General features: G+C 56.4%; 2 protein-coding genes across 4 annotated transcripts; both read right to left on the bottom strand.

Annotated features, from left to right (window-relative positions):
- Nucleotides 1–45: 45 nt before the first annotated feature.
- On the bottom strand, nucleotides 46–12,145 carry SYTL1 (synaptotagmin like 1). Of its 2 annotated transcripts, none has more exons than XM_067014016.1 (16): nucleotides 11,866–12,145; nucleotides 11,024–11,145; nucleotides 5,974–6,202; nucleotides 4,844–4,992; nucleotides 4,549–4,621; nucleotides 4,422–4,467; nucleotides 3,931–4,003; nucleotides 3,578–3,684; nucleotides 3,334–3,423; nucleotides 2,931–3,097; nucleotides 2,562–2,658; nucleotides 2,063–2,221; nucleotides 1,709–1,787; nucleotides 1,486–1,585; nucleotides 484–689; nucleotides 46–275 (listed from the first exon to the last, which is right to left on the bottom strand). In XM_067014016.1, exons 3-16 carry the CDS (start codon nucleotides 6,162–6,164, stop codon nucleotides 136–138), a joined length of 1,677 nt encoding a protein of 558 aa, XP_066870117.1. In that variant the 5' UTR covers nucleotides 6,165–6,202; nucleotides 11,024–11,145; nucleotides 11,866–12,145; the 3' UTR covers nucleotides 46–135. The 2 variants fall into 2 exon arrangements, with proteins under 2 accessions (XP_066870117.1, XP_058892314.1); XM_059036331.2 differs by lacking the exon at nucleotides 11,866–12,145 and adding an exon at nucleotides 8,390–8,447 and having other exon boundaries at nucleotides 11,024–11,101.
- TMEM222 (transmembrane protein 222) lies at nucleotides 12,132–24,170 on the bottom strand. Of its 2 annotated transcripts, none has more exons than XM_059036811.2 (6): nucleotides 23,921–24,170; nucleotides 17,477–17,561; nucleotides 16,150–16,181; nucleotides 14,553–14,649; nucleotides 14,346–14,467; nucleotides 12,132–13,197 (listed from the first exon to the last, which is right to left on the bottom strand). In XM_059036811.2, exons 1-6 carry the CDS (start codon nucleotides 24,115–24,117, stop codon nucleotides 13,110–13,112), a joined length of 621 nt encoding a protein of 206 aa, XP_058892794.1. In that variant the 5' UTR covers nucleotides 24,118–24,170; the 3' UTR covers nucleotides 12,132–13,109. The 2 variants fall into 2 exon arrangements, with proteins under 2 accessions (XP_058892794.1, XP_058892783.1); XM_059036800.2 differs by having other exon boundaries at nucleotides 14,337–14,467.
- Nucleotides 24,171–24,800: the final 630 nt, after the last annotated feature.

Genomic DNA, 24,800 nt, shown 5'->3' on the forward strand with positions numbered 1-24,800 from the left:
TGCCATCCCACACTCCCACCCCCAAGCCGACATCAGTCCCTTGTTGCCCTCAGAATAGACTTTATTGACTTTAGCCAAGGGCAGGCCCTGAGATGGGGGTCCAGAAAGAGGGGTTTTGCAGGGCTTGTAGGGCAGCTATGTCCTGGGGGCCAAGTTGGTTCTGAGGGGCAGAAGGCCATCCACCCACTCACATGGCCGCTCCAGGAGGGTCTGCCACAGCTGCCTCTCCTCAGGTGTGGAGTCCATCCAGGGCACCTGGAGCCCATAGCTGCTGCCTAGATATGGGCGGGCAGGGGTGGAAGACATGGTCACGCTGGACACCCCAGGTCCCAAGGAACACCTGCCTGGTCCCAGATCATGCACTATCACCCCCACGTTCTCCGTGGACACCAAAGCTCAGGAAAGGCCAGAGAAGTGCCCAGGGCCACATGTCAAGCCCCTGCCTCCTAGCATCGGGTCCACTCAGGGCTCTGCCCCACTCACCGGTGCCCAGGCTGAGGCGTGTGCCCCCCAGCTGGCGACTGGCCAGGGGCCCATGGTCCCAGAGAGAGAGCTCAGCACAGGCCTGGCGCAGGTCAGCAGGACCGAAGCCATCATAAACCATGGTGTGATTGAACATGGGCCTGAGGCTGCGTCGCACCACCCTTGTCCGTTGGCGGCTGGCCCGGCTGTCATCAGGCAGCACCAAACTGTGGGGAGGTGGGCTGGCGTCAAGTGGCCACCCCCTCACACTCCCCAGAACCAACCAGTCACCAAGTCCTACACATACTTCCTCACAATGTCCATGTCCTCTGGCTCCTGCCTGAGAACTGGCCTCAAACCCTCAGTATCCTGGGACCTTTGCCACCAACCTCCTCTCAGATCTCCTGCCTTTAAAAGTTACAACACCTATTCACAGGACCCCAGAGTAATGTCTCTGAAATGCAGTTCTGCTACTCCTCAGCTCAGTCACCTTCACAGCCCCCCAGAAGTAGTTTCCAAACTTTTTAAAGCCTCGGAGCCCTTTCTGCAAGACAAAAATATTGCTCAGAAGTACAAAACCTAGAAGAAAAGCAATGTCTCTTGTTGAATCAAGGCTGGGAACTCAGAACCTCATTGGCCTACCTCTATTTTACTCTCTGAGGGTGTGGAGGCACCCCTAGAATTCCTCCAGTGCTTACTTTGAAAACCACTGAACTGTAAGTTCAGGACCAAACCCCACAGCCTGGCTTTCCAGGTCCTCCATGGACAGGCCCCTGAGACCTCCCAGGTCTCAGCCTCAGCTCTCCAAGTCCTGTGCTCCAGTCACTGAAATGCAGCTGCTCAGAGGAGTCCTCAACTCTCCTGACTACAGGCCTTTGCTCAAGCTCTCCCCTCCACCTCTGCTCAGCGGTCAAAGCCCAGAGTGGGGAATCAAGGGTGAATGATCAGAAGGGCTTTGTTGAAGGTGGGGAGCTCCACTGCATGAGAAGGGAAGGGAAGCGGGGAAGTGCCGATGCCCCTCACCATTGTATGTAGGTATCCAGGGATCCTGGGCGCAGAGGCATGAGGTCCTGAGCTTCCTTCACCCAGAAGTGCAGCTCCCCGCTCGGGGGCAGTCCTGCGCCTGCGAAGAGGCTCGGCTCAGGCCCTGCCCCAAGGACAGACACTTGTCCCTCACCCTTGCGGGACAGAGATTCCCCGCCTCTCAAGGCCCGTCCAGCTTGGTCTCTCGCTGGCGGTCACTCACCTTCAGAGCCAGCGGGCACGTACTTGAGGGACAGAGAGAGCAGTCCGCGGCTGGGAAGGTCGTCGGGAGAGGGAGGGACCTGCGAGAGGCGGGCTCGTCAGGGGGTGGGGACAAAGTCCAAGGGAAAAGGGGACAGGAGGGAGCGGAGTCTCCAGACACCGACGGGGCGGGGTCTTGGAGGGGGCCGCCGAGAGAACGGCCTGGGGAATCCGAGAGCCCCGCCACCGGCAGTCAGGGACAGACCTCTGAATAGGGCCGTAAGGTTTCGAGGCTGACGGGGACTGGGGGAAAGCCCAGTGCAGTAAAGGCGGGAGATCTGCGCCGCGGGTCTACCCGCGCGGGCCAGCTGCTCACCCGGGGCTGCAGGGGGAGCCAGGTGGGCTCGGAGTCCCAGTCCCACGTGTCCAGGGGCACTTCGACTTGGCCCAGAAAGATGTTGCGACCCAGGCTTTCGCGGTGCCACACGGACAGGTTCAGCACGCGGCCCCGGAGCTCGGCCTGGGGGACGGAGTACTGGGGACAGGAGGTGCACTTTAATGCAGCAGCGTCGATGGCCCCGGCCTCAGTGTTGCGGGAGTGTTGCCTGGGGCTCATCCTACCACGCTCCTTGCTGGAAGGAACCCTGGGGAACCCCGGACGGTATTAATGGGGGTCTGGACTAGCGCCGCGCCCACCTCTAGACTGACATGTTGGAGAGCGAGTTAATGCGAGGGCCTCCCTGCCGTTCCTCCCCCAGAATGGAGGATTGGAACGACCGGCAATGACGACACCATGGCTGCCCCCGCCACCCGTTCCCCGCAGGAAGGGGCGTTCGGTTCATGAATGGGGGGCCGCCCTGGCGTCGCAGCCTCACCCAGAAAGTCTCGTTGAAGACTGGGTTCAGATTCCGTTTCTTCACTGCGGTCTTGCGCTTGCTCTGCTTATCCGGGAGGAGTTTGCTTTTGACGTAGCTGGAGCGGGGCAGGTGAGGACCGGAGGTGAAGGGGGACCCCTTTACCCCTCCAGCCCCTTCCAGCGCCTACTCCTCAGCCACAGCCGGGAACGCAGCTTCGCGTGCCAGGCCTCGTGCAGCGCTTTACAGGAGTTATCTCACTCAGCTCCCGCGTCTACCAAGAACGTTATTCCCATTTTGAAGATGAGGAAACTGAGGCCAAGAAAAGCGGTGGGGTTGGGCAGTGAGAGCGGCTCCCTAGCGCCCCTCCTCGCGGGGTCAGACACTCACGGGTCGGAGCGGCGGCGCCGGGCGGCGGCCAGGCCCTGGCACTGGATCACGTGCACGCGCAGCTCGGCGGCACCAGGCTCGTAGCGCAGCGCGAAGTGCACGAAGCCGCGCACCTGCACCGCGCCCGCCTCCGCCTCCCCGGACAGGCTCATTTGGCTGCTGCTCAGCTGCGGGCGGAGGGTGGGGAGGTCAGGACGGGCTGCGGGGCTCACGTCGGGGCCAGGGAAGGGGAGCGCGGAGGGTTCAGATGGGGGGGAGGGGGGTAAAGTGAGGTAGCTTGCCTGGAGGCTGGAGTGTCAGGTCCGGGGATCAAGGGAGGGGTCATGCAGGGGCAACGCCTCGGGATACGGGGAGGGGAGGCGCACCCCACCCCCACCCCAGGCCTTCTCCCTCACCCCCTCACCGTGGAGGAGCTGCTGCTGAGCACGCAGTCGAGTGCCCCGGGCCCCGGGGCCTCCTCCCCATTCTCCAGGATCTCGGACGCCTCCTGGGTCTGAGGAGGGGGTAAGTGACGGGGACGCCCCCTAACCCCCCGCCCCTCCCGCGGCCGCTGTCGGTCCCGGACCGCTCGCAGCCTCGGGCAGCTGCACTCCCCGCCCGGAATCCACTCCGGGTCTTGAGAGTAGCCTTGGGCCGCTCCCGCCTACCTGGGCAGGCGGAGGCTGCGGCTCCTCCTCTCCCCTCGACCGAGGCTCCAGCTCAGGGTCAGCCTCCTCTGCGGCGAAGACCTGGACGCCGCCCCCGGGGCCAGGGGCTGGGAGGGGCACAAACAGCTCAGCGAGCCCCTCCCCTGCCCGCCCTAACTCCTGAGCAAATTTGGAGGGACTGGTTTACAAACCCCATTCAGACCCCAGTGCTGCCCTGCGGCTGCCGGTGGAGACCACACCTACCCACCACCTAAGCTGGACGAGGAAGGTGAACACAGGTGGCTGGGGTCACTTAGAGCTGCCTCTGATCCCCGCAACCTCTCTGTGCTCCCAACACACACCTTCCCACTCACCTTCTTGGGCCTGGGGCTCCTTCTCATGATCTGAAGCCTCTGGGGGGACATATGGTGAGGGGAAATCCGGTCCCTGAAAGAAGCAAGGGGTAGAAGTCACAGAGGGGCCCAGTGGTGAAGGGGTCAGAGGTTCCAGCTTCAGATTTTGCACTGCTCTCAGGGCAGAGCTGGCAACCAGCTGCAGGACCAATCTGGCCTGTACTTCACACCCCTTCACGCTTCAGGGCCTGCTCTACCTAACTCCCAGGGTCCCATTGGTGGCATCTGAGTCTTGGACCTCACCCAGCTCAGTCCACACTCCACCCCTAGTAATCAATTCAGAGTTTCCCTTAGAGGATGGGCCCACACCCCCATTTGGCAGAGGAGGATGACAGAGGCCCAGGCCAGGGTCTCCTGATTCTCAGGCTGGGCTCTTTCCCCAGTACATCCCACCTCCATGCCAGGGACACTGTACATTCATTCATTAGCCCATTCAGTCATTCATTACTCACCTCAGCCTCGCTGAACCTCTCTTGGGGGGCCTCGTCCATGGGGAGCCTGGGAGGAGGGAGAGGTATAATCAGAGATGGGCCCCAGGTGACTGGGAGGCACCCTCCACTCCCTGCCATGCCTCCTCACCTGGGCTCCAGCGCCTCTTCGGTCTCTTTCCCAGCAGCCTCAGCCTCCCCATCTCTGCCCTGAGCCTGGTCTCCTGCACCCAGGTGAGAAGTTCTGTGAAACTCTCTTCTCAGGATGTCTGGCCCTTGGAGATGCCCACCCACCTCCTGTAGCCCATGGAAGGGAGGTGCCCACCCAAAGTCACGCAGTGCCAGGGGCAGCTGGAACTGAAACCAGGGGCTCTCTCTCCTTGTCCAAATACACCCGGTGACCTGGGCTGCCCAAGGCGTGCCCCACTCTGGGGAGCTCCTCTCACCCCTGGAGCCCTTCTTCCTGCGGATGGAGGCGTGAACAAGGTCAGAGCCAAGGTGGGCGTCGTGGTGCCGCTGGAAGCGTGCTTCCTGGAACCAGTCCCCTGTAAGGATCTTCAGCTGCCCAGGGTCTGCCAGCGATGTCCGGAGCTTGCTGGAGGATGGGGGAGGGCGTGGCTGTCACCACTCATGCAATCAACATTATTGCCACCCACTCTGTGCCAGGCCCTGTACCTGGGGCCGGGGATACAACAGCAAATCAGACTTGATCCCTGCTTTGGAGGAGCTCAGGTTGGTGGGGAGACTGAGTCCAGAATAGACGAGTACACTATAGTGAGGTAGAGCCATGATGTATGTAAGAGGGCCAGCTTTGCCTGCGAGAAGACTGCAGGGCTTCCCAGAGGAGGTGACATGTGAATTGCTCTTAAATGACAAATTGGAGTTCTCCAGGTAGAGAAGAAAAATAATTATTATTCATTAAATGACTGTGTATAATCCTTCCTAATGTATGAGGTAGGACTCGTTAGCTCCATTTTACAGATGAGGAGAGCGGTGCTGGGGAGGTCCAAGGTTGCAATCTAGGAGGTGTCTGTCTGTCCCCAAACACTACTTGTAAGTCCCATGCTGCTCTGCCATTGTGCTCTTCCAGGCAGGAGAAACATCATAAAAGCGAAGGGTGTGTTTGGGGACTGTGGAGCACCCGAGTGGCTGTAGTGGACATTTTGTGTATGTGTGTCAGGGGGTGAGGCTTACTGGTGGAAGAGGCTGGCAGGGTCCAACCAGGGAGGCCTTGCGGACCACGCTTCGGAGCTTGCCCCTGACAGGAGATGCTGAGGAACCATGTGAGGTTGCAGGAGAGGATATTAAAGACAGATCTGGAGAGTCCCAGCTGCAGCATGGAGGGTGGGCCAGAAAGGGCGAGCCCGGAGGCAGGGAGGCCAGCAAGGGAGCTGGTGCAGCCACCCTGGGAGAGGTGATGAATTGAGCTGCCCAAGGGTGGAGTGGACCAGTGGGCAAAAACAAGACCTACCCAGATATCTGACAGGCTGCACATTGGTAGGGGAGAGGGTGGGAGTCACCCAAGCCCCCCAGTGCCTGAGGCCCCTTCCTCTGGGGCTCCCCTACTCTGCCTTACCTGACCCGTCCCTCCTCCAGCTGGCGCAGGTGGGCGTCTCGCTTCAGGACCTTGGCAATAGCCTCTTGCTCCTCCTCTGTCAGGAAGCTGAGATCCAAGAGCCCATCAGCCTCAGGCTGTGCCTCATGTGCCATGATGAGGCCAGGCAGGGACCAGAGCCCCTTTTGAGATGGGTGGCCCCTCTGGGGCATCAGCTGGGGCAGTGCCCAGGCTGGGCACACGTGGCTCCCTGGGGGCAGAGCAAGGGTTAGGTAAAGGCCTTCCCATATACAGGGCACATCCTGGAGCCAATTGCCTTTTCTGCCCAAATATACACCCCCGATGGTGGGCGCGGTACAAGCCCAGGAAGGCTGAGATCAAGGTGGCATGAGATGCACTCGTGGACACATGCACACCGAGACCCATGAACACACTCAGGGACACACTCAAAGACATGTAGAGACGTACATGTGCACACCGATACGTGTAGATATAGTTCCCCACAGTGAGATGCACACCTGGTCACGCGTGCACACTGACACCTATATAAAGACAGGCTCATGCATACCCGGTCCCCCATAAAGGGCCCTATGCAGTCATAGGCCCAGATCCATGTCCAGACCAAGAGATGTATGTAACATATCCTTAAACCTGCACACAGGCGCATGCACATAGGGGAGACAAGGACCCACAGATGGGTTCACCTATACAAGAATAAGTCCAGGGACAAAGACCTGTCCTTAGATATATACAAATCACACACACTTTTGCACACACATACTGCAGCCCACAAACTAGATTGTGAGCTCCTTGAAGGCAGGGACAGGGCCTCATCCTCAAAGCCAGAACTGTGCACACAGCAGATGCTTAGTAAAAGTTTGACTAGTTAAATGCAGAAATACGTGCACCTGCACACACGTGGGAAATGCACACACACAAACACGCAGCCAGACGCACAGGTGCACACACATATCTGCTCGCCACCCTGCCCCGGGAATCTCCCAACTTGTGTCCTTTCCCTCCACCCTTCACCTCCACCCTTCACCTCCACCCTGCTCTGGCCTATTGGGCCTTCCTGTCTAAGGCAACCTCCTCCCCAGCTCACAGCCTAACTTCCTCCCCCGGAGGTAACTGCTGCACCCACTCCCATGGAGGCCTCCAGCCCAAGGTTGCCCCTGCTACCAGCCCTGCCCCCTGGCCTGGAGCCCCTCCCTAGACCCCTTTACTCTGGCCACATGGGTTCCCCACGCCCTGACCCAGGACCTGGCTGGGGTGGGACCTGGTGGCGGAGGCCGAGTGCTGCAAAGCAGCTCAGGTACCACGGTGACTCCGGAAGGAAAACATTTGCCCAGCCCCGAGGGGCGTGTGGATGTGGCAAGGGGCCTGTGACTGGGCCGTGGGCAGAGCCTTGTGGCCTGAGCCCACTGGGCGGTCTCTCCTCTCCTCCCGCCCCTTTAGTCCCCTCCCTCCCAGGGCACCAGGCAGGGCTGAGACGGGAAGAGGACACTCAGCAGACAGGTCCTGGCTTGTGCCTGCTGCCAGCCCGCGCTCTGTGCCCTCCCAGCTGAGTCAGCGAGCCCCTTGAGCGAGCCCTCTCCCCCTGCTGCTCCACCCTCACCCGGGGGTGTGGGTGGGTGTCTCTATCGGGTGTCGTGTATGACGCTGTGGAAATGCCTGTGTGACCGATGTTAACAGCATTTCCTGAACATCTACTGTGTGCAGGTCCTGGGCGTTGCATATGCACTGTTTAGGGCTCTTCTGGGGCCTGGTGTGTGAGCCTGTGTGGCTGCCCCTGTGTTACCCGGTGCCGCTGTGAGTCTCTGTTCAGCAGGCGGCTGCAGACTGGGGATCTGGGAGGCTGTATATTTTGTGGGTGTGAATGTTGTATCACTGCATGTGTGTCTGGGCGTCATGTCACACTGTGATGCTGCATGGGCGACTCTCGTCTGTGTGATAGGTTCTGTGACTTTCTGGGCGACAGCGCAGTGGGGTGTGTGCGCATGTGCGTATTGTACGTGTGACTGGGCTGTGTGTTGTGGTGTGTACTCTGGTGCCCTGGGGGCCACCAGGTGTGTGTGTATGAGTATGGAGGTGGGGGGACGTTCCACAGAACTGACCCTGCCCGCCCTTGTCCTGAGGTCTGCTTGGGCTGGGCTGTGGGCATCTGAGCCCAGGGTCCCCAGCAGCACACCCCTCCCTGCAGTCCCCTCTGGTTCCAGAGGCAGAATCCGGTGTCTGGTCTTCCCCACTCTGTTTCAACACTTATGGGACAGACCCATGGGTCAGTTTAAGGGTCTGTCCGTCGGTCTGGCTGTTCCAGCCCCAGACACGCTCCACCTCCCCCACCCCTGGGTCCTAGAGGGTGCTCAGGATACCAGGTGGCAGTGCCCACCCCTCGGGACACTGGCAGGGGCCCTCTGGCCCCGAGGTGTGTTACCTGTAGGGGTCCAGTATGGACGGGACACCTTCGTCGGGACACCCGGCTCCCCTGGCAGCTGAGTTTCAGGGACCAGAAGAAGAGCAGTGAGGACCTAAGGCTGACTCAACCTGCAGCCCAGCAGAGTGGCTGCCCCACTGAGGAGGAGGAAACACCTTCTCACAGGGCCTGATGCAAAACCGGGCCTGGACTCCCGGCTCCCCAGGGGCGTGGCCTGGGCTTTCAGTAACCCCAGAGCAGGTGTGGTGGGTAGGAGATGCCTGGGGCTTGGCCCCAGCTCCTCTGCAGACTTATTCTGTAACTCCTGTAACCCGAGCTGGCCCCAACCCCTCAGAGCCTTGGGTGCCCCATCTGTCGAATGGGTAGCAGCCCCACCCTGCCCACTGAGGAGCTGATAGGAACTTGCTTTGAAAGCAAAGTTAGAAACATTTCTGAGAACCAGGGTAGTGGAAGGATTGCAGACTGCAGCCAGACAACCCGAATAGTTCCTGCTGTGCCACTGTGTGACCTTAAGCAGGTCTTTCAACCATTCTGAGCTGCAGTTTCCTCCTGTGCAAACTGCAGGCAGCAGAGGGTGAAGAGCCTCGGAGGGAAATGAAAGTGTTTGGCACAAGCTGGCATATAGGAGGTACCAGGTGTTCCCTGGCCAACATGGTCCCCTCCATGTCCACGTATGCCTCCCAGGAAGTGCTGGCCACAGCAGAGCTGCTCTCTGTCCCCTCTGCCGCCCTGGGCCCCATCTGTCTGAGGAGGCCTGGACTCTTCCAGGGCCAAAGTGAGGCTCCCATACCCTCCCTCTGTCCGTGGGGAGCCCCTCTGAGCACCCCCCATTCTGCCCCCAGATTCTTCCCCACCCTGAGAATAGGTTGGGCCCGGATTACATTTGCTTTGGGACCATGAGCCGAGGCCACAGCAAAGCTTCCAGATCCCCCCCAAGTCTGCTTCATTTCAATCTGCCTGTCTTGCCCCACCTGCACCATGGCTTAAAGATCAGAGGGCACCTCACAGACCCCCAAGAGGGGAGGTGGGTAAGGGGTGGACTCTAAGCAAAACTCCACTCCTCCTCCCCAGCATCGGAAGCGGCTCCAGAATGTTACCACCACCCGGAGCACCTGAGGGTCCCTCCTCCACCCCCAGCCCAAGGTCCAGCCTTCCCCGTTTATTTTTGCAAGTCAGTCTTATTTTCTGAGCCTCTTTCCCCTCATCTATTAAATAGGGGTAATAATCCCTCTGAAGATGGCTCTCACTACAGTTCAGTTAGACCCCAACCGGCCCTTAATAAATATGCATATGCATTTGTAGATGCAATAGCCATTGAATATCCACTGCGGGAACGGTTGCTGTGAGGTCCGCCTCCTCTGTCAAGTCTCCCGGACTGGGAGAGGAGTGGCCTACAGTACCCTCACCCCTTCCCATCATTCTGTCCTGGCTCCTCCCAAGGATGCTTCTCTAACCCTCCCACCTCTTGGCTCTCACCACGGAAGGCATCAAAGTTCACTGTCTATTCTTCTGGCTTCTAAACTCCCTTCCTCTTTCTGATCTCCTGTCCTTGCATCTGTGACTCTCCTGGACCCCTCTCCTGCTGTCTTCTCAGCCCCAGCTCCCCTGTGTCCTCCCCACCCGAAACCTTCTCCTATTTCCAAGTTTCCACTTTTGTGAACAGCCCTCGTGTCCCGGCCCCCAGGCTTCCTGATGCTTGCTGCCACTTACTGGACTCTCTCCCATCTGCCCCCCACCTCCGCCACCCTCCCACTGCCCAGGTTTCAGTCCCTGCCCAGCCTCTCCTGGAAGCCTCCTCCTCCCTGTCTCCTGGCCTCCACACTCAGCACCCCACCCCGCCCCAGCCCTTTATTGCACAGCTGTCAGAGGGCCCTTTCAGCATTCCACTTTTATCTGTCATTCCCCAGCTTTGGAAGGCGCCAGCAGACAACCAGAGGAACCCCCCTGACCCTTTAACAAATCTACTCCAAATCTACAGTAGGAGTCTCATCACCTCCCAAGACAGTCCATCATCCTTTGGGCTGCCTGGCCTTTCGACCCAACCCTCAGGACCCTGCCTAGCTCTGACTGGTCCTCATCTCCTGTCTCCTACGTCCTTAGAGCCCTACCTGCGGGCTCTGCTTCCTGCCCCTTCAACACCCAGACCCATTTGTGCTCCCAGCTCCTCAGCTGCAGAATGCTTTCCCCACCCGTCGCCACCCCTGCAGCGCCTTGATGCTCTGCACTGCAGCTGGTCTCCAGGCAACAGCCCCTGGCTAAGAGGCCCCAGGCCTGGGTTAAAATTCTGGCTCTGCCACATGGCCTGTGGCCTTGGATCAGTGACAGTCTCTGTAAGCCTTACTCTCTCCGTTTATGAAGCGGGGACAATGGCAGCCGTCTCCTGGGACTGTCGTAAGGAGACTCCTTTCTCTTGCCTCCAGCGCCCACTCTCCCTTCTTGTCGGTCACAGCCCCACCCCACTTTCCCTCGTGTGCTCCAGTGGGGCCACCTTGCAGGGTGGTTCCGAATGGGGGCTCTGGAGCCTGGCTGCTGGGTTTGAACATGGTTTCACTGTTCCTACCGCTGTGACCTCCAGCAGGTCACGTCACCTCTCTGTGCTTTTTTTCATCTTAAAATGGGGATAAGAACACCTACCTCATGGGACTGTGGTGAGGATAAATGATGTACTTTATCAGCACAGAGTGAGCACTCAGTAACCGTTGGTCATTTTGATGGCACCTGTTTATGTCCCATCACCACACGGCTGCTTTAGAGTTCTGCTGGGTGAAAACAGGCCTTAAAGCTTTTCTGTCCATTTTGCTGTGGTGTCCCCCATACCAGAATTTAACCCCAACCCTTAGGTGGACCCATAGGCAGAACAGATTTTTGAAAATGGAAGTGCTCTGAGGAGAGGAGGGGCCACCTCTGTCATGCCCTGGAGAAGCCCCAGGCTTGGAAACCACAGCACCGCAGGGTCTGGGATGAGCTGACGGACACTTGACCCAGGGCCCTGAGGGCTGCAGCTAGAGCTGTCCCCAAGGCCATCCCCAGGGTGAACACAAAGGGCTCTCAGGATTCAGAGATCAAATCCTTTGCTAGTTCAGCTCAAGTGGTACCTGGCATAGGGCAAGGTTAGGAGAGACTTCACCAAGGAAGTGCCTTTTAAGCTGGGCCTTGAGAAGGAAGGGCACGACTTCAAGAGGTGGAAAGCAAAGGACCAGAAGTGGGTGGGCGTTGGAGAGCAGGTGCTGCCGTCTTGGTAGAGAGTGTGGGATGCATGGAGAGTGAGAGTGCAGGGTCCCGAGGCCATGGAGAAGTAGAGGCACCACGGAGCAGGGCAGCGACCGGATCACTGGGGGTCAGCGCGAGGAGCGGGGCGACATGATCAATGTATATGGTGGGGGCCAGGTCCAGGGCTCTGGTCTGTCAGCACTGACTCCCAATCCTACTGCCAAGTTCTTCCCAACAGGGAATATGGGAGGGGTTTCAATACTCGCCTGCCTCAAGGAGGAAGCTTTGGGACGGTGGATGAGGCGTGGAGAAGAACTCGCAGCGCTCCGGCTCAGAGCAGGATACACCCGAGGGATGCCGACTCCTGCAAGCTCCAGGCACTGGATGAGGACCCAACCATGTCCCTGGCAACCAGACCCCTTGCCGGGGGCAGAGGAACCCAAGTTCACCACGAAGATAGGAGCTGGAGGGAGAGCATGTCTTCAGTGAAACCAGGGACCACCGAAGGGAGAAATCAAGGACAAGCACGGTCTGGAGTTAAAACTCTTTATTGTCCTGCCCAGGGAGCCCCGCACAAAGGAATCCATGGAGCAGGGGTGAGGGGGCAGCACAGGCCTGTCCCACAACTTGAAGGGGGAGCCGTGGGGGGTGCGAGGAGACAGCTCCCTGATGGCACTGGCTGCTCCGACGGCCCCCCGACATCTCGGACCCAAGGGGTGCCGTCACGAGTGCGAGGCCCCTACCTGGGGCCAAGGACAAGCTTTGTTACATCACTCTGATCTGCAGGGGTCACTCTGGATATGTCAGTGTCACTCATCTCTCCAGCCTGGTTGGGGGAGCCCAGGCCCCAAGCTGCAGGGGGGAGATGGGCCCAAGTGCTTGGAGGCCCTGGGAGAGCGGGAAGAGGGGGCTGCGTGGGCTGGCGGCCGCCAGGAGTGGGGCACAGACTAGCCGTAGTGCAGCTTCTGGCAGACATCTGAAGGGGGCCCGTCAGCCCTACTGGACCATTCTAGAGGCCAGTGGAGAAGGCCCCAGGGTGGCTGAGTTTATGCAGACTTCTTAGTGTACCTCCACCCTGGGACCAGAGTCCTGGCAGGAGAATGGGCTTCAAATCCAGCTCTGGTCCCTGTGCTGCCTTGTCTGGTGGGTCCAAATAGCCTTCCCTCCCCCAGCAGGCAGTGGGCTGAGGCAGAGGGAGCCCAGCAGGCAGTGGCAGACACAGCTCCAGAGGGAAGCTAGGGCTTTTCCAACAGATGAACAAAGGGTGCCACGAGGGTGGGAGTCACAAGCCTGGGAAGGAGGGGGCACGGAGCTTCTGGGCGACCAGTGAGACACAGAGTGCAAGCGCCTCCAGCCCGTGCGCATCCTCAGCGCTTACTCCGCCCCACTCAGCCCAGACCCCTGCGCCAGGCGGGCCCATCCCTAAGGGCGGGGAGAAAGAATCTGGAACGAAAGGTGATGGCGGCTGCCTCCTCAGGAGCCTGGAGGGCCCAGGGCCATGGGGCAGCCATCACCGCAGGTTAAACACCAGGCTGACGCTTAGGATGACGCCCAGGAGGAGGACAAAGGGCAGCCAGGTCTTCACGAAGGCGCTGATGCTGGTGGAGAGAGGGGGGAGCATGGGAGGGAAGGGCCCAGTGAGTGAGCGTGTGGGCCGGCACACTGTCCTCCCACAAACCCAGACGGGGCCGCTCCCCCCAAGGAAGTTCCTGGAACTACCCCCCTCACCCCCAGACTCAGTCAGCTAAGGGCCTGGGCCAGGCCTGGTGCCCGCTATGGAGGAGGACCAGCTACGGTCCTGGGAAGGGGCTGCTCCAGGCTCCTGGTGGAGATGTGACACCTCGCTGGGTGGGTACAGGAGACGCGCCCACCCTCTGGGCCTTCCTGACTCCATCCACAATCACCCCTGTGTCTGGGGAGAGGTCGCCAGCGAGAGGACCCAGAAGTCTTCAGTCTGGGTGGGGAAGCCAGGAGTGCTCTCCGCTCACAGCGCAGTGGGCGGGGAGCGGTCAGCGAGAGTTAGCGCGGGGCTATGGCTCAGCCTGGCTTCAACCCCGCCTCTGCCTCAGTCTCTGTGTGACCACAGATAAGGTCTTCCCAGGAGACCTCTAAAAGCCTTTGGACCAAAAAAGACCCTGAAAATCTCCTTTTCAGAAGCTCTTAATGATGAGCACAGCTGGAAGAAAGCCTGGCGAGGCAGCTGGGTTAGCCCAGGTGTGTGCTGGCTCCCCGGTGGGACGGTTACTCCACCTCTCTGAGCTCCCTTGGTCTGTGAATTGGGACCAAGGCCTTTGACCTCACAAGTCATGAGGCGGGGGCTTCAAAGGTCCTCCCAGGCCACCACTGGGGCCCACCTGCCCAGAACCCTGCCTCTGACCAGGGATGCTGGGAGGGGACCCTATGGGGTCATCCACCCTCTTCTGAGGGTCCACCTGCTCACTGCACCTGAGCACAGGGCTCTGTACACACGCAGCATCCCTGCGGAGCCAGAATCATTATCTCCATTTTACCAAGGACAGTTGCAGCTCAGAGAGGCCAAGGCAGCTACCCAAGATCTCACAGTGAGCAAGGGACAGAGCTGGGCTTCAGACAGCACCAGCCTCTTCACCAGGAGCTCAGCTAATTGTTTTCCTGCTTTGTCCCTGCTGGATGAAGGACCCCAGAAATGGCCCTGTTGGGATCCGTGGGAGAGCGGCCCCAGGGAGGGTGGCGGCGGCCAGGGGGACAGGCAGCGCACCTGACGTACTTCCCATACAGCAGGCAGAAGAAGCAGAGAGTCACCATGTTCCAGTTGGTGCTGTTGTTGTAGCGCATCAGGTTCAGGGCCAAGGCCACATGTGAGTGGCAGTTGTCACAGCAGAGACTGTGCTGGAGACGCAGGATGGGCTGGGTCAGGATGGGCTGCGGGGAAACCCCCCACCCTCGTTCCCGCCCTCAGGAGCAGCCCACCTACCATGCGGTGCTTGTATTCCTCAGAAGCATCGTGCACAGCCGTGTCCCATGCGTTGGGCCCACTAGCGTATACCTGAGCAGGGTCCAGCTTCCAGTACCTGAGGAGGGAGAAGGGGTTCTGGGCACTGGCTCAGCTCCATGAATGGCCCCTGACGCCTGCTCTGTGCAGGGCCCTGAGCTGGGTGCTGAGGCTACAGGGGTGTGCCAGGTCCAGGGAAAGGACCACACAGCAGACAACTGGAACAGTGTGACATGCCCACCGCCATGCGGATCCCGGGCAGGATATGAACTCACTCAGTGGGGATGTGAGGGGCTTCCTTCCTGGGGGTGACACCTGAGTCCAGTGTGAAGGAGGAAGGATTAGCCAGGCGCAGAATGGGGAGTGAATGTTCTAGGGACAGGGAACAGTTTGAACAGAGGAAGAGGAACAGAACTGTGCAGTGTGTACCAGAAATTAAGACACTGGGCACTGCTGGAGGATTCAGAGGGAAGAACGGGGTGAGGGAGGTTGGAAGGTGAGGCTGGAGATGCAGGCGGGCCACGTTCTGGGGGACTTGAAGGTCATCCTGAGGAGTTCATCCGTCAGAGAGCATTCTCCCCATCTCCCCACATGGGAGACTAGGGTGAATGGGAAAATAGCTGGTGGAGCTAAAGTCTGTGAACCTCAAGCCGGGTGACACCCCAAAGGGTCTCGGGCCAGGGGGCACTGGGAGGTCAGAGTGCCCTCTGGCTGCTATGTGGGGAATGGCTTGACAGAGGAGCCTACAGACTGGACCAGTGAGAAACTTCCGTGGCCAGGACTTCAGCTGCTCAGGGCTTCCTGCCTGGAAACGGGTGTCCTTCCAACTCTCGCCGAGGAGCAGTCTGGCAGCAGACACCCAGACCAGAGGCCCCTGGCTCACGTTTCCACCTGCCTGAGGAAGTCAGCAGGGTTTGGAGAGCCCAGCTCCAGGCCGCCTATGCTGTGTGGGACTCCTTGGGCTCCACCCTCCTGGATGCTGCCTTGGGCAATAGAGCATCTGCTGCTGTTCTGAGCAGACTGCAGACTGAGGCACTGTCACCAGACCCACAACTGAGGTGGGCCCCCAAGACAGAAAAAATGAAGTCCAAAAATCCCATGCAAACCAGCGACAGCTCCAGGAGAGACTAAACTGCCTTTATTCTCTCCAACCAGAACTTTCCAGCAGAGTTCCAAACCATGCCTCCCTTACACCTTAAATGGCGTGTTTGTTCCTTGAGGGGCAGGAGAAAGAGTCCAGGTTTTGGAGTGAGACAGACCTGCATGTGAGTCGCAGCTCTGCTACTTCCTGTGTGATCTTGACCAAGTCCCTTCCTTATCTTCACCTTTCCGACGGAGCTGAAAACACGACCTTGCAGGGCTGAGGCAAGGCCTAGATGGCCTGCAGATAAAGGACCCAGCCAGGGACTGGAGCAGGAGATGTGTGGTACAAGGTCAGATGCTCTGGTAGACCCGGGCTGCCCCCCTTCACCCCATCCTCAGGCTGCTGGCTCCTGCTGTGCCCCAGAAGGCCTGGCCTGCTGCTCCAGGCAGGAGGAACCTGGCTCTAGGGCCAATCACACGGATGTTCATCACTTACTTGGCAGGCTTCCCGAAGGCCATGTTGTCTTCCTGTTGAGGGACAAGAGCAGAGGTCAGTGGGGAACCCGCATCCAGCCCAGCAGACAGACCTGGGTTGGTGGTGGAAGTGTCATGACTTAGGAGGAGGTAAGGTGGGTGGGCAGAAGTGGGGCCTGGGCCCTGCTCTGGGGTTGGCGGGATATCTGAAGGGCCAGCAGCAGCTCTTCTGTGTGAAGAAGGCAGTGTGGCAGGAGTGCATAGAGCACTGCACCCGGAGACCAAAGACTTGGGGTACAGCCATGACTGCCTCTCTGTGGCTGCCAAGTAAGTCTCTCACCCTCTCTGGGCCTTGTTTTCTCCAGGTTCTCTGGTCAATCTCTGGTCTTTGTCCACAGGGAAGTGGTTTCCTTCGTGGTGTGAATGAGGACACCCTCTGACCTCCTGACCCGACAGTGGTGGCCCACACAGAATCTGGCAGTGTGACTGCAGTCGAAGCAGGACACGGGGTGGGTTGGGGTGAGTGGGGTAGACACAGTGGTTGGGCCTCAAGAGGCCTGCTACGAGGGGGATGTTTTAGCCAAGTCCTAGGCCTGCCACACAAGATGTGGGGTACAGGAGTTACAGAGGGACAGATTCTGGGTTCAGAATCTGCTGACAGAGCTGGTCAAAGATGAATTATCATACACGTATATGACAGTGAAAGTAATGGGTATGAAAGACCTTTGTGGTGTTAAGACAATCATGACAAATATGAATATAAACAGGTTGGTGCCACCACCCATTCATCCCAGCCTTTGATGGAGAGGAAGCTGCAACCTCGAAATAGGCAGGATGCTGCCTGCTCATCTGGAGTGAGCCCACTGCCCTATCTCGGGCACATCCCCAGGGAACAGACCTGAGAACACAGTTGGTTCATTCTAGAAGGTCCACCCCCTCTTCTCCATGGCCACACCCAGGGAACCATGTCAGCCTCCCCTGTGCCCCTGCCTTGTGACTCCCACCTTCTGAAGGTCCAGACACTTGGTTCCTGGACCAAGGAACCAGGATGGTCTGACACTCCACTCTTGCCTCTAACCCTACCCATGTCTTGGTACCCCCGGGGTGGGCAAAGGGCTGGGTCAGTTACTTAAGAATCCTGGCCACACTGCCCTCCTGGTCTGTCCTGGAGGCAAGAGAAGGGGGAAAGGGGTCAAACACTGGTGAGAACCAGATGGCCGGACCAGGACTGCGTGGCATCTGCATTCTCCTGCATATTGGGGAGACAGAAAGGCTGCCTGTGGGCAAGACAGGCTAGCTTTCCACTTGAGCCCTGGAACCCTCCAGAGGGGGCCAGAATGGGGACTCACCGACACAAAGTAGGGGCCAGCAAAGTCCCGAATGACTCCTGTGGATGTGCAGATGCCCATGTGGCCGATGATGGGGAAAAACCACCTGTGAAAAAAAGGACAGGGAAAGGGCAGAGCTTGTGGGTGTCTTTCAGCTGGTCAGACAGACGCTGGGGACACTCCATGCAGAGTGACAGCATATGAATATAACGCTGTGTGGTAAGTGTCCATGAGGGTGGCGGCAGCGGGTGGGGAAGTACAGAAGAGGGGCAAGTGCACGGGAACAGCAGAGCGGGAAATCAGCGCTGCCCACAGAACAGCTACACTCAAAGGACGGCAACACTGAGTGTGGGGAGGAGGCGGAGCAACCGGAACTCTCTTCTCACTGCTGCCGGGAGAATAAATTGTTTCCACAGCTTTCGAAAACTGGTACCACACCCTCTACCTCAGCAATTCCACTTCAGAGTATACACCCAACAGAAACAAATGCTTGTGTCCACCAAAGCCGTGGACAAGAATGTTCACAGCACCTTTATTAAAAAATAGCTGGAAACAACAGTTGTCAAAATTCACTGCCCGCACACTTAAAATGTATGCACTTTATTGTATGTGAATTATATCCCAATAAAGTTGCTTAAAAAAACCTAGAAATAATCCAAATGTCCAACAATAGTAAAATGGGTAAGTAAATTGGGATATAGTCATACAGTGAAATAGTAGGTAACAATGAAAAATAATAAACTGCTACGCACAACACGGATTCTCACATATACAAGGCAGAGTAAAAGAAAACTTACACAAAAGTGCATGCATATCATTCTGTTTATGTGAAGTTCAAGAAAAGGCAAAACTGGGCTTCCCTGGTGGCGCAGTGGTTGAGAGTCCGCCTGCCGATGCAGGGGACGCGGGTTCGTGCCCCGGTCCGGGAGGATCCCACATGCCGCGGAGCGGCTGGGCCCGTAAGCCATGGCCGCTGAGCCTGCGCGTCCGGAGCCTGTGCTCCGCAACGGGAGACGCCACAACAGTGAGAGGCCCGCGTACCGCAAAAAATAAATAAATAAATAAATAAAAGGCAAAACTAATCTATTGTGCTGGAGCGCAGAAGAGGGGTTATTTCTGTGGCAGAACTGACTGGCACAAGGGAGCCCACTGGATACTGGAAACGCCCTCTCGTGACCTGAGTGCACACACATGCAAAATTCACTGAGCCGTGTACTTAAGATTTTTACACTTTATGGTACATGTTATACCTCAATTAAAAAGTTTTTTTAAAAGTGTTGGGGGGCACTTAAACCAGCGTGTGTGTGTGCGCGTGCGTGTATGTGAGCACGCGCGCACATGCACGCACGCACATTGGGGGTGGGGGTGGGGTTCAGAAGGCTCCTCTGAGGAAATGATGAAGAAACAATGTGTGCAAGGGTAGGGCTCAGGACAAAAGCATGATGTGTTACAGGAACTGAAAGTTTGATTTTTTTTTTTAATTCTAATTTTTATTTTTGGGGGCTGTGTTCAGTCGTCGTTGCTGCACGCGGGCTTTCTCTAGTTGTGTCGAGCGGAGACTACCTTTTCGTTGTGGTGCGCGGGCTTCTCATCGTGGTGGCTTCTCTTGTGGGGCACAGCTCTAGCGCACAGGCTTCAGTAGTTGCGGCGCGCAGGCTCAGTAGTTGTGGCTCGCGGGCTCTGGAGCACAGGCTCAGTAGTTGTGGCGCATAGGCTCAGCTGCTCCACGGCATGTGGGATCTTCCCGGACCAGGGATAGAACCCGTGTCCTCTGCATTGGCAGGCGGATTCTTAACCACTGCACCACCAGCGAAGTCGAAAGTTTGAATTTTTAAAAGCCATGGGCATTTAAAAATACCCAAATCTCAGTTGGACCCCGATATGCAAAACACATAGGAACTCCGGATCTGTCTGTAGTCTGAGAACCGTGGCTCTGCAGGAACTAGGTGCTGGAGAGACTGATCCAGTTTAAGGACTCACAGGGAAAAAAAGAAAAAAGGACTCCCAGGGCCAGCAGCGAAGTGCTGATTTGAAGGCTGCCTGCTGGGAGGTGGAGGCAAAAGCCACAGAGATATAGCCCAAGGAAACAATTACGTGGGGCTGGGGCAGAGTCAGCAAAGACTTCACACAGGAGGTAACTTTTAACCTTGACCTGTGAAAGCACAGGATGTTGACAGGCAGAAAGCAAAACTCCAAGGCAGCAAAGTGCTGTGTGTGCCTGGAGAATGGGAGGGGGACAGGAGTTCAGAGGCTGTTTTGGAATACTGGCAAGAGATGATGGTGATCCTGACCAGAGTATTGGTCAGGTGAGAAAGCAGATGATTTGAGAAGACCTTTAAAAGGAAGACTGGGCAGTTTTATGACGATAGGATAGAGCTCTTCCAGGTCTGCAGCTTGAGCACCTGAAAGGATGGTGGGGCCAGAGTGGTCTGTTTGTTTTTGGCTGTGCCGCATGGCTTGCGGGATCTGTTCCCGGACCAGGGATTGAAGCCGGGCCCTCGGCAGTGAAAGCGCTGAGTCCCAACCTTACTGGACGGCCAGGGAATTCCCCAGAGTGGTCTTTTAAGAACACGATCCAGGTTCTGTCATTCCCTTGCTTTAACATCCATTACGGGCTTCCTATTACACTTATACTCCAAACTCCTTCCAACAGTCTGGCCCTGCTTATTCCTTGAAGTCACCTCACTCTTCTCTCTAGCTACACTGCCCACTTCTGGTTCGTCAGACACACCGAATCCTCCCACCTCAATTCTTTTTTTTTTTACATTTGCCTTCATCCCAGACACTCTCCTAGAGCTTCACAAAGCTGGCTGCTTCTCATCATTTAGGCCTCAGCTCAACCATCAACTTTGGAGGTTTCCCTTGACACTGCCTTCTAGAGTAGCCACACACAACCCCAGGCACCCCGGATCCCATTACTCTGCTTTAATCTCGTCATAGTATCTACTGTTATCTGCAATCATCTTGTTTACTTATATGGTTACTGTCTTTCCCCTCTAGCACGGTAAACTCCCAGAGAGCAGGGATTTTCTCTTATTGATTAGAGCAGCCCCCAGGGCAGTGCCTGGCACAGAGCTGGAGCTAAGCAGTCATTGACTAAATGATGCATGGATGAGTATCATGCATTTAAGACTGGAGTCAGGCTCTGAGGTCAGACGTGGGTTGAGTCTTGACTTTGTTTTGCGAGGTGACTGTGAGGACCAAACAGGATATGCCTGCAAAATGCTTATCACACTTCCCTGCACTTGGTAGTTGCCCAATGTTGTTACCATGAGGTAGGTGTACAATAAATACTTGCCATTTGATTCGCTGGACTGGCTGGCATACAATAAGTTGCTTTAGACTCATAGTGGCCACAGGATGGACACTCAGAACTATGGGAACGTAGCTTCTCTGGCTTCTCAGGCCCTAATCTCAAGACCCATCTCCCCCTCCCACCCTCAATTCCTCTCATCTGGTTGGGGAGAAGGTCTGGGTTTGACCAATACTCCACATACCACGGCTTCGCCGGAAGTTAGAATAAAGGCTGGAGACAACACAAGAGTCTGCGCCTGGGGAAGCCCTGGAGAAGAAACTCGCAAAGTATTTGTCAGTCTGGAAGCTCCATGAAGGCAAGCTCCAAAGCTGCTTTGTGGACTACTGTCTACTCAGACCTAGTACGTACTAGGTCCTCAAGAACTATTTATTGAATGAATGAGTTATTGACTCTGGAGCTCTACCTGGTATAGGTAGACTATTTCAGTGGAAAAAGCCCTATGCTGGCTTCTAAGCCTTTATATTTCCTCATCTATAAAGTGAGGATGACAGTATCTATTTTCATTACATTGATAAAAGGACTGAATGAGACAATGAATATAAAATGTTTAGAACAGAGCCCAGAACAGAGTAAGTATCCAATCTTCGCTGTTTTTAGTAGTAGCAATAGCTGTTAACTGGCTTTTCATGCAAAATTATCAACACTTCTGAGGGGACAGACAGATCTCTGGATTCAGTTTCCTCCTCTCTGATCCCCGCCCCCCCACCTCCAAAATCAATGACAGTTCCTTGTGCCACATCTATTCCTAGCTCCGCATTCTAGGTCAGCAATCACCACAACGCACTACAATGGCGAGTTCACCTGTCTCTCTCTCTCCTGCTGGAAGGCGAGTCCTTTGATGGGAACATGAGCCTTCTGATGGGGCAGTAGGCCTTATTCATCTTATGAACACCTGTAAATAGATCTGAATAGAAATGGGGTGTGTGCTGCTTCTGGCCCAGATGACTGGGGATCGTGGTGCCTCCACTCAATGTTGCTACCAGCTCTCTGAAGAGCAGAGGACTCCACAAATGTGTTTTTGAGAACAGGGAAAAACCAAAGAGATCTCGGGATAATAAGACAGGTTTTAGCAAAACCAATACATTCCCTCCCAGTTATTCTCACATTAACATTTTACTTTCTTCACAGCACGATTCACTATCAGTTCTTTTATTAGTTTACTTGTTTACTGTCTATCTCCTTCTACCTTGATTTAAACTCTGTGAGAACAAGGATCATATCTGCATTACTCACCACTGTATATTCGTATCACCTAGAACTACTCTAGGCACATAGGAATCACTTAGCAGGTGTGTTAAAAAGAATACCGAGGGACTTCCCTCGTGGCGCAGTGGTTAAGAATCCGCCTACCAATGCAGGGGACATGGGTTCGAGCCCTGGTCCGGGAAGTCCTGCTCCACATGCTGTGGAGCAACTAAGCCCGTGTGCCACAACTATGGAGCCTGCGCTCTAGAGCCCGCGAGCCCCAACTACTGAAGTCTGCGCCTAGAGCCCGTGCTCCGCAACAAGAGAAGCCACCGCAATGAGAAGCCCGCGCACCACAACGAAGAGTAGCCCCCGTTCGCGGCAACTAGAGAAAGCCCGCTCGCAGCAACGAAGACCCAACTCAGACAAAAATATATAAATAAATAAATTTATTTTTTAAAAAAAGAATGCTGAATTAATCAATGAAAACACTTTCTTAAAATTTTTATTTTGAAAGGACTCAGACTTGGATGTTCTTTTTTTTTAAATTATAAATTTATTTACTTATTTATTTGTTTATTTTTGGCCGCTTCGGGTCTTCGTTGCTGCGCACGGGCTTTCTCTAGTTGCGGTGAGTGGGGGCTACTCTTCGTTGCGGCGGCGTCTCTTTGTTGCAGAGTCTGGGCTCAAGGCATGTGGGCTCAGTAGTTAGGTTCCCGGCTCTAGAGCACAGGTTCAGTAGTTGTGGCGCACGGGCTTAGTTGCTCCGCGGCATGTGGGATCTTCCCCGCCAGGGATCGAACCTGTGTCCCCTGCATTGGCTGGCAGATTCTTAACCACTGCGCAACCAGGGAATTCCAAGACTTGGGTGTTCTTAAACAAATGCATAAGCATTTGAAAACAGAACTGAAGTATTTTAACATAATACAAGAATTAAGTTCATTTTAGGATCAGCAACGTATAAGGACAAAAATGATCCCTTCTCCACACCATTTGGCTGTTTTTGATATAGGGAACACATCTATTCGTCAGGTGAGAGGGGACAGGATGTAGTCGAACGAGAGCAAGTTATGGAGTCAGAAAACGGAGTTTGGGATGCTTCTGCTTACTGTCATGTGAACATGATCAAGACATTTAATGGTACAAATTCATCATCCGAGAATATAATTCCTGCCTTAGAAAGTGGCTGTGGAATTCAGAGAAAATGGGTGTGAAAGAGCTTGGCCAACTGTCCAGCACTGTGAGGAGTGGTTATTATCAGCTGTCAAGGCTGAAGCACGAGGGCAAACCAGCTCCCTACTCCCCCCTCCCCGTCCCCAAGCTCCTTGCTAAAAGGCGCCAGCAGTATTGGAGCACCTGCTTTCTCTTCTGACAAAGGCTGATGCCATAGAAAGAACCATGGTCTGGGAGGCAGACAGCCTGGGACCTAAATGCGCTTTGCATCTGAGATGGTGTGTGATCTTCAGCCTCATCTGTGAGACAAAGGGTTGGACTCCCAGATCTCTGGGGGCCCTTCCAATGACGACATCCCAGGAGTCGGTGTGGTCCCAATCAAACTCCCACTCTTGCCTCCAGACCCAGCAGGATGTCTTGCGTATAGGAAGTGACCAGCAATCATTTGTTTAATGAATGAATAAGCCCGTGAGTGAATGAAGATGTCTCTCTCACACCCAGTTAGGGGCCCCTTTTCTGTACGCCCACAGGTCCTTAGCTTCCCAGCCTCAGAACCTTTCGGCGGTCAACAACTGTCTTTCTCTCAGATCAGACCAGGTGTAATGAGGGAGGAGAGCTTGTCCCATTCACCAGCAGAGCTGGCACCGCGCGGGTGGCGGGGTACTGGTGAACCCCGGACCCACTGGAAGGGTTTGCTGTGTGTCGGGGCCGGAAGCTGGCCCCGGGCCGCCGGAGGACGCCGCGCGGGCCCGGCTTTCCCCGTCCCCGGGCGGACGCCGGAGGAGACTCACGTGAGCACCGGGATGGGCGTCCACACCACGCAGTAAGGGAAGCGGCTCCGCTCCACGTCCATGACGCTGCCGCCAGCACAGCTAAACTGCTTCTTGTCCGTCTCGGCCGCCGTCGGCGCCTCCACTTCCGCCATCCCGGGCGGGGGTGGCAGCGGCGGCGGCAACAGGAGTGGCGAACTCCCTTCCGCTTCCGCCATGCTGCGCGCGCCCCGCTCCGGCCTGCCCCTGATCCAGCGCCGGTCGCTCGGTGGCGTCACTTCCCGAAGGTGGGGTCCGCCAGGCTTGGCCTTCCCACCGGGAATAGGAGCTGCGTCCTTCTTGGCCCGGCCCACCTCCTTCGGCGCCCGCCACCCTCGGGGGTTCGCGCTAGCACTGAACCGCTGCGGAAGGGATGCCCTCAGGCAGCGCGCAGTCTAGCGCGGGAGACCTAGAACTCTGTAATTAAGTACGATGAGGGCTCCTAAGAGGTGTGGTACAGTCTCCATTTATTGAGCGTGACTTAGGTGCCACGCACTTGACTTGACATACATTGTTTTTAATCCCCATAAACTGCTTAGACATGCGAATTTAGGTATTTCCCTCAAGTTACAAGTGAGAAGCTGAGGCTTAAGAGGTGAGGTAAGTGGCCACGACTCAAACCCAAGTCTCCCTTTTATATTCTGTGGTCTCTTGCGAGGTAGTGGTAGCATAAAGGAAGGATAGACTAAAACAGTGTGTGGCGTGTGTGCAGAAATAGGGGAAACTTGCCTGAAGATATTTGAGCTGAGCCTTGATGTTTGCCAGGTGGCTCCGGCATGGGGGTGGAGGGATGCGTGCAGCCGTGCAAAGAAAGAAAGGCCTTGCAGAGCACTGTGCAGGAGTGTGAATATCACCTTGGCTG

Source organism: Kogia breviceps, chromosome 1 (assembly GCF_026419965.1).
Source record: "Kogia breviceps isolate mKogBre1 chromosome 1, mKogBre1 haplotype 1, whole genome shotgun sequence".
Taxonomy (NCBI): domain Eukaryota; kingdom Metazoa; phylum Chordata; class Mammalia; order Artiodactyla; family Physeteridae; genus Kogia; species Kogia breviceps.